Source organism: Mizuhopecten yessoensis, unplaced genomic scaffold (assembly GCF_002113885.1).
Source record: "Mizuhopecten yessoensis strain PY_sf001 unplaced genomic scaffold, ASM211388v2 scaffold2447, whole genome shotgun sequence".
NCBI lineage: Eukaryota > Metazoa > Mollusca > Bivalvia > Pectinida > Pectinidae > Mizuhopecten > Mizuhopecten yessoensis.
Window position 1 is genome coordinate 356,271 of NW_018404550.1, and position 8,690 is coordinate 364,960.

Genomic DNA, 8,690 nt, shown 5'->3' on the forward strand with positions numbered 1-8,690 from the left:
TCTCTTGATTAAACACACGGGTTTGTTTGCCACTCCGAGAACACTACACCGATTACAAGGCCTACGTACGTGTACATACTATTTAATATCGTTGGTAAGATCTGGGAGAGTCCTTATGATGTAGGGATACATCACATGTATGCTGAATCTGTACCAGTCGCGTCGGTCGTGGTTTAGGTTGCTTAAGGGATCTTTCTATTTTGGTCAGGTTATGATATGATAACTCCAGTTTGCGGGAATAATGGTAATTGAGTTAATGTCAGAGTAGACTGTAAATATTTCACAATACATAAACGTTTCGTCTATTTTTAAAGTACGGTGACGGACTCGGTGAACTCTCATAACAATCCCAGTCGTTTCAGTGACCGGCACCACTTACTGGTTCTACGTTTATTAATCATTGCTTCGTTTTATCGCTATTTTTTGGAGCAACTCGTAACGTTTTCGATACACAAGTCATTCGAGTCTTAGGCCTATCGCCAATAGAAAGGTCACATAAGCTATTGATCAATAATGATCGTTACGAAACTTATTTTACTATCCACCTACTTCATTGCAAATAACATTTATGAAATAAATGATCATGCAGTCTAGAAATATGTTTTCCGTACTTAATATTATCGGCTGGGCAATAGACTGTACACATGTTACACGAATTAAAGATATGTTTTTTTTTGCACCAGCTTCTGTTGTTCTTCAAACCCCGTTTGAAATACTTAGAGTACATGTTTAGTTATTTGCAAAATAAAACAAAATACACCAAAAACGTCGCCATTATTATCATAATAGATATCAACCGGAAATGATAACGACCATAAATACACAAGTCTTGAATGGGCTACACACACATATTATCGATCTGCAACACAATGTGCAATGTAACTATGCCAGATTTATTGCCAAAATAGTCGATAAACTTATCATGGTAGCAGACAGTCGGATAACGTTTAACCTTATGTCTGATACCCATGCGCGATGTTATCCAGAAGGAGGGAGAGTGGGTGGCTCGTTATAACATCAGTGGTTTCATGTTAAATCGTAAACTGTATATTTCCTGGTTTATAAACACGTACAATGTACTTATTACACGCAAGACCGATTACGAACATGAACGCTGACCACGAACTTGTCTTGCATATCAACTGACATTTGTATATCAATTATTACTGGTATATCAACTGGCAATGGTATATCCTATGACGCTGGTATATCCACTGCTTGCTATCCACTGTCACTGGTATATCAACTGACATTGTATATATCCACTGACACTTGCATGTCCACTGATGCTGGTATATCCCCTGATTGGTAACTACTTACAATGGTATATCCTCTTTGCTTGGTATATCCACAGGTATTGGTATGTCCACTGGCATTGTTATATCCACTGACACTTGAATATCCACAGGTACTGGTATGTCCACTTCTACTGGTATATTCACGGACTCTGATATATCCATGGACACTGATGATTCTACTGACACTGGTATATCTGCTTATAATGGTATATCTGCTGTCACTAGTATATCTGCTAATAATGGTATATCTACTGTCACTAGTATATCTGCTAATAATGGTATATCTACTGACACTGGTATATCTGCTAATAATGGTTTATCTACTGACACTAGTATATCTGCTAACAATGGTATAACTACTGACACTAGTATATCTGCTAATAATGGTATATCTGCTGGCACTGGTATATCTGCTAATAATGGTATATCTGCTGGTACTAGTATATCTGCTAATAATGGTATATCTACTGACACTGGTATATCTGCTAATAATGGTTTATCTACTGACACTAGTATATCTGCTAACAATGGTATAACTACTGACACTAGTATATGTCAATCAGAACAGATCATCCTACGTTCGGTGCGTCAAACGCTGCAATATTTTAACAAGTTGTTGTGTATGATCTAAACAACATGAATTATTTTTGTAAGAATTTGTGATTCATATTCAAACTATGATTAAGTCTTGTTACCGATATTTATATTCAAAAGTTAAGATTTTATTTTTGAATCATGCGATTTGTATACTTAATCAATCTCGCGATTGGTTTTGTAAATTCATAATCCCGTTATTCATATTCTAAATCGTGTGCTGTAGACTTATGTTCTATATAATTTGCACTTGAGCGGTCGACGTCAATTTTTATTTATATTTGCATGTCTCCCTCCTTCAGCTTAGTATATACGCAGTGAAAAAAGGCTCGGCGGATTGATACTTGTTTCAAATATGGCGCCGTTCACGCTTCAGCGAGATAACAGTCCAATGGAAACCAATGCTTGGATCTTTGACCATCTAGATACATAGGACACTTCTTATTCCATGGATGCACATTCAAATGTCTTTGGCGGTAACCTCAACACGGCGGCTTCGTTCTGACCGCGTCACTTCATAAGCAGTGTTTCAATGCGCGTACATGACGACCGTTGTAAATGAATAGAAAAGTTCGAAGGACTTCTCACATTGCTTCATTTAAAATTCTAAAACCACGAAAGGAAAATAAATATTGTTGTTCACTGCGTTTTTTCTAAATTTACTCATATATCGATGTAGATTCACTGGGACTATATTGTCCAAGCAACCACGGCTACCGTAGTTACCATCGTGGCAACCCGCTTCGACTTTTTTTTTCTGCGTAATGTAGCATTTAAACATTTTTTTAATGTCAATATAAGGATTGACCTTCAATTTGACGGCGTATACGGTAGTATGAACGCAGTTGACAACGAACATATTATTTATGGAGCGCTAACGCACCCCATAGAATATGTTCGTTGTCAACTGCGTTCATACTTCCGTATACGCCGTCAAAATGAAGGTCAATCCTTAAATGAATGCAGAATATACAAAAGAATAATAATAAAAAAAAAGTCTTTGAATACACATAGTAAGTTTGTTATATAAATTGAGTATTCGAATATAAATCACATGGGTTTTTTAATAAAAAATCACTTGATTGTGAATATTCACAGATTTCGAACATAAATGACAAGATCTAATATATATCACATTGAATATCAAATAACATTATCTTGAAAACATGTCACGTGGTTTTTTTTATGAGATACCAAATAACATTATCTTGAATACAAGTCACGTGGGTTTTTTTTATATAAAGCATATGAAATATCAAATATCATTATCTTGATTAAAAAAAATTACCACACTTTTTGTAAATTTACTATTTTTAATATTAGTATCGGACAGAAAACCAGAAAAAAGGAACAGCCAGAACTCAAGCCTACACACAAACTTCAAATGTTCGACTTCCGCCGATCAGCTGATTTCGTTGAAACGAAAATATAAATTTAGAATCTAATAATTATCAACACTTAATATTCCTTTTATGTTTGAAAGATGATCTTATTTAATCATCGGTCACCATAGTTACCATCCAGGATGTACTGTTTATCAAAAAACCTGCAGATGAAGTGCCCGGTGTCATTACAAAGTTCTCTGAGTTTAATGTGCATTAATATGCGCATACCATAAAGTATCGATGACAACAAGATATAGGACAGTCTCATAAGTCGAACACTTACAACGACTTGAAGAACAGTACGAACAGTGCGAACAGTGCAAGTTGATGTCACGGGGATTACCCAGCGGACGTTCGGGTATTAAGTTCGTGACCACGAAGAACTGATTGCGATTCGGAAGTCAGCATTTAATATAACAACGTTATAAGTTATTTTTTTAGATTTTATATTAGAAAGAATAATAATAATAGTACAATGGTGCACCATTTAAGATTTTTTGGAATGTTTATTATTATTTCCCGCAATTACGTTATCTCGGAAAAACGAGATAACTCTTCTCAGAAACGGTATTATTGCGTAGTAATATGATTTGTCATTGTGTGTGAAATTAGCTGACTGGTTGCACGAGAATCGTTGTATTCATGGTGTATTCATGGTCTAATGGCAGTTGTTTTCAGTTTTCAGTTGATAAATGTACAGAATAATCATCAAGAATGTCAATATATCATATTGAATATCAAATATCATTATCTTGAATACAAGTCCCATGTTTTACGATATAAAACATATTAGTTATCAAATAACATTATCCTGAATACAAGTCACGTGTTTTGCTTTATAAAACATATTAAATATCAAATAACATTATGTCGAATACAAGTCACATGTTTTAATATATAAATACTATCAGAAAATAAATATTATCTTCGTAAATACAAGTGTTTTGCTATACAGTTAAGAACATAATATAACAATCTGTACATACAGGCGAACGACTGACACTCCATACCTACACAGTTCCAGAGTTAGACATAAAACCGATTATAAACATGAAGAAATCGTTTACCTTAAACATACATATTAAACTATTATCAAGGGAAAGTATTATAATATCATAATACCACTATAAAACGTCAAAGTAATCCGGAATGTATTGATCGGCTCCACTTGATTTATGGACATCCGGTTACTTGCTACGTTGACGTGCTGCCTGTTCCAAGCAAACGATTCCCTGATGAGCAAACAGATTGTCACGAGTAATTGGCAAACATATATCCCTTCCATAACAATCGAGTAAGCCATTGTCAAGTTTGCTGAAAAGTTATTGGTAATCAGTAAAGTATATTTGATATGCAACGTTGTTATACTTGCTGCTTGATATCCAGCTGTCGTCAGCAAAACGTCTGATTGGTGTACAGCTGTCGTTGGTCTGACGTCTGATTGGTTAACAGCTGTTGTTGGTCTGACGTCTGATTGTTGTACAGCTGTTGTTGGCCTGACGTCTGATTGGTGTACAGCTGTCGTAGGTTGGACCTCTGATTGGTATACAACTGCCGTTGGCCCGATGTCTGATTGGTATACAACTGTCGTTGGCCTGACTTCTGATTGGTATATAGCTGTTGTTGGCCTGGTTTCTGGTTGGTGCATATCTTTCGTTGGACTGAATTCTGATTGGTGTACAGCCGTCGTTGGCCAGGCTTCTGATTGGTATGTAGCTGCCGCTGGCCTGACTTCTGATTGGTACATAGCTGTCGTTTGCCTGATGCCTGATTAGTTTATAGCTGTGTTTAGACTGGCTTCTGATTGGTGTACAGCTATTGTTGGTATGCGTTCTGATTGGTGTACAGCTATTGTTGGTATGCCTTCTGATTGGCAAATAACTGTCTTTGGCCTGCTCTTGATTGGTATATAGCTGTTTGCGGCCAGACGTCTGAATTGGTATACAACTCTCGTGGTTACGACTTCACATTGGTATACAACTCTCGTGGGCACGACTTCACATTGGTTTACAGCTATCGTAAGTCTGATTCCTGATTGGGTATAAAGCTGTCGTCATCAAGATGTATGATTGGTATACGTGCGTTTTCGGCAAAAATCAGTTTATGAAATGGTAAGTCGTATAAGTGATGAAGTTTGAATAACAGTGCAGCTAGGTTCACCATACTGAATACGTTTCAAATGCCAAGTTTGACCTATATTTTAGGCTTAATTGACTGACAGTTTACTTTTAAGTGACTTTTCTGCTATACCATATTACAAATAATCGTTTAGTTCTTATCAAGGCAACTACATGGTAACTATAAACTAAATGCTGCAAAATGGTGAAAGAAAAAACAACACATTTAGCTTACAACATGAAATATTTTGACAAAGCAATTCTCCTTAAGCTTATTTATAAATTAGAACAATTCTTCCTGACCATGTCTCTTGAATGTAGCTTCTTTATACCCAACGATGATGCAGCTAGGGAGGTTCTACTTAACTTATGTAGTGGATGCTGAGATTTACCTTCATTTGACATTTCAGTGACTTGGTGAAGACGAAAAGGTTCTAATTTATGAATAAACTAAATGAGAATGGCATTGACAATACTATTCATGTTTGTATTGTTGTATCTTAATCATTCATAAAGGATCAAAGCAATATGAAGTGTAGCGGTCTGAACCATTCCCAGTAAATAGTAACTTGTTAACATGTGTGTCGAATCCTAACTTGTCAACTGAGGCTGAAATATTGACAGCGTCCTGTACGTTAATGTATAAGGAATGAAGGGTATTCCAATCAGTTCATTGGTTTTTGAGAATTAAAAAATGTGAAATGTTTACAGACGCCCGACTGACGATGGAAGAGTAGACGACTGCTAAAAGGCGATTGCAACCATAACACTCAGGTGACCTTAATTACATTGATTCTCGTAATTGCTGATTTTTTTCAAATTTTAAAATAAATTACAACACAAATCATACAACAAGAAATATAGAAATCGTAATTTAATGTGTAATACTTCAGTAATGAGGAATGTCATCTGGGTATCAGTTCACACTGAACATGCACCATATTTGTCTAGAATGAAGTACAAGCTACTCACACTTTTTGTTCAGGCGACTCTTTGTCCATATTCTCTTCATTTTCCACGCCCAGAATAGTAAGTATTAATCCAGGTATGAACAAGACGCCACCTACAAACACCATCACCATAACTCGTCGTAAGGAAAACTGTGGTGCGCGCAGGCGTATTCGTCGCGCATTCTGCTTCCGGTTCCGCACCACACTGGCATACACAGCGGGACGCATGATGGCTAGAGCTTTACTTTTTCATTTATCTTCCACACTTCCGGTACGTCCCATCCCCTGGAAACACAGGATATCCTGAAAAAAAATATAAAAATATATAATTCAATACACTACGTAGAAACCAAAATGGCGACGACAGTAAAGCATTTGAGAAAAGAAAAAACATAAATAAATAACGTGTCAAATCAAACACTACTTTATAGTTTATTTGTACCTTTATGTATCTATTATGTATATGGATATGAAATCGATACGCTGTACATGCTGGGTTATTTACATACACTATGTAGGTGGGTACATATATCCGTATGAAATTCCTATCTACATTACCTTGACGCTAATGGGAACGACTAAACGTGTATCACACTTCGTGAACACAACCCACGGGTAAGAGACTGTGATAGAGGTTGGGTACCACACGTCAAATCCGATTGACGCCTGTCTAACCAAGCCCCGTGTAAACAGTTTATACACTCACTACGAAAAATACGTCGGTGGTTTGGAATCTGGAAATAGCCTATGTTCCAGTGCCTCGTTATTGAAACATTGTAATAACGTCTGGACTGTTGTAACAGGTTGTCAAGCAATGCATTTCAATTTTATATCAATCTTGTTAATTCTACACGCAGGAAGGCAAACACGTATTCGATATTTTTAAATTGAAGTATCACTGTCGATTTTCTCAAATGTACCATATTGATAAGTTGGTAAGCAAAGAGTGTACGGAGGCCCGGAAGCTGTATGTTTGTATACGCCTCCAGCACTAGAATAATAGGCGAAAACCTTAACGCCGCTAGCTTGCTATTCGGACAAAAACACATCAGCATCAATATGCGACAGGTGAAACCGGAGGAGATATCGGGTCGAGTGTGTGATGACTAGGAATGATAATCCCGTAGATAAATAATGGCGCTAAAAGTAGATATTGCTGGAAATCAAATTCTGTCACCGTAGATGATAAGCTTGTTTCTATCCGAATGATACCATCAACCCATATAATGAAACAATATACTTTCGCCAGGAAGCTGTGCCGATTTTCAACAAATGACCTTGCCCCTGGCTAGTTTGCAGTTTTTACAGATTAATGCTTACACAGCGCCAATATCAACACATGCAATTATCAGCAGATGATTTCACCTCTGATCGTTGGCACCGCCATTACAAGCAACAATAAACAAAATCGTGCAGGCATGCGTGCTCAGTACGCTCGTCTATATGAGCACAATGCGACCATCGACACAGACACTGGTAAAATATTCCTTCAACCTAACAGTGCCTCCGACATGTTACCTCCTTCACAGTACCTCCGACATGTAACCAACCTCACAGTACCTCCGACATGTAACCACCTTCACTGTCCGAGGGACAGTGAAGGTGGTTACATGTCGGAGGGACAGTGAGGTGGGTTACATGTCGGAGGGACTGTGAGGGTGGGTACATGTCCCTCGGACATGTAACCACCCTCACTGTCCCTCCGACATGTAACCACCTTCACTGTCCCTCCGACATGTAACCACCCTCACTGTCCCTCCGACATGTAACCAACCTCACTGTCCCTCCGACATGTAACCACCTTCACTGTCCCTCGGACATGTACCCACCCTCACAGTCCCTCCGACATGTAACCAACCTCACAGTACCTCCGTCATGTTACCACCCTCGCTGTCCCTCGGACATGTTACCACCCTCACAGTACTTCCTACATGTAACCACACTCACATTACATCACTCTGACATGTAACCACCTCACATTACATCCCTCCGACATGTAACCACCTTCACAGTACCTCCGACATGTACCCACCCTCACAGTCCCTCCGACATGTAACCAACCTCACTGTCCCTCCGACATGTAACCACCTTCACTGTCCCTCGGACATGTAACCACCCTCACTGTACCTCCGACATGTAACCATCCTCACTATACCTCCGACATGTAACCACCTTCACTGTACCTCCGACATGTAACCACCTTCACTGTCCCTCTGACATGTAACCAACCTCACAGTACCTCCCGCTTACATGCAACCACCCTCACTATCCCTCCGACATGTAACCACCCTCACTATACCTCCGACATGTAACCTACTTCATTGTACCTCCGACATGTAACCACCC

General features: G+C 38.3%; 1 protein-coding gene across 1 annotated transcript in view; it reads right to left on the reverse strand.

Annotated features, from left to right (window-relative positions):
- LOC110446025 overlaps positions 1-7,061 on the reverse strand; it is a 39,643-nt gene extending 32,582 nt beyond the window's left edge. Inside the window, exons 1-2 of the mRNA XM_021490970.1 lie at positions 6,903-7,061; positions 6,367-6,647 (exon numbers count right to left, since the gene is read on the reverse strand). Coding sequence (XP_021346645.1) covers positions 6,367-6,572 — 206 coding nt within the window. The 5' untranslated portion in view covers positions 6,573-6,647; positions 6,903-7,061. The remainder of the gene's footprint in view (positions 1-6,366; positions 6,648-6,902) is intronic.
- Between the last annotated feature and the right edge of the window lie 1,629 nt (positions 7,062-8,690).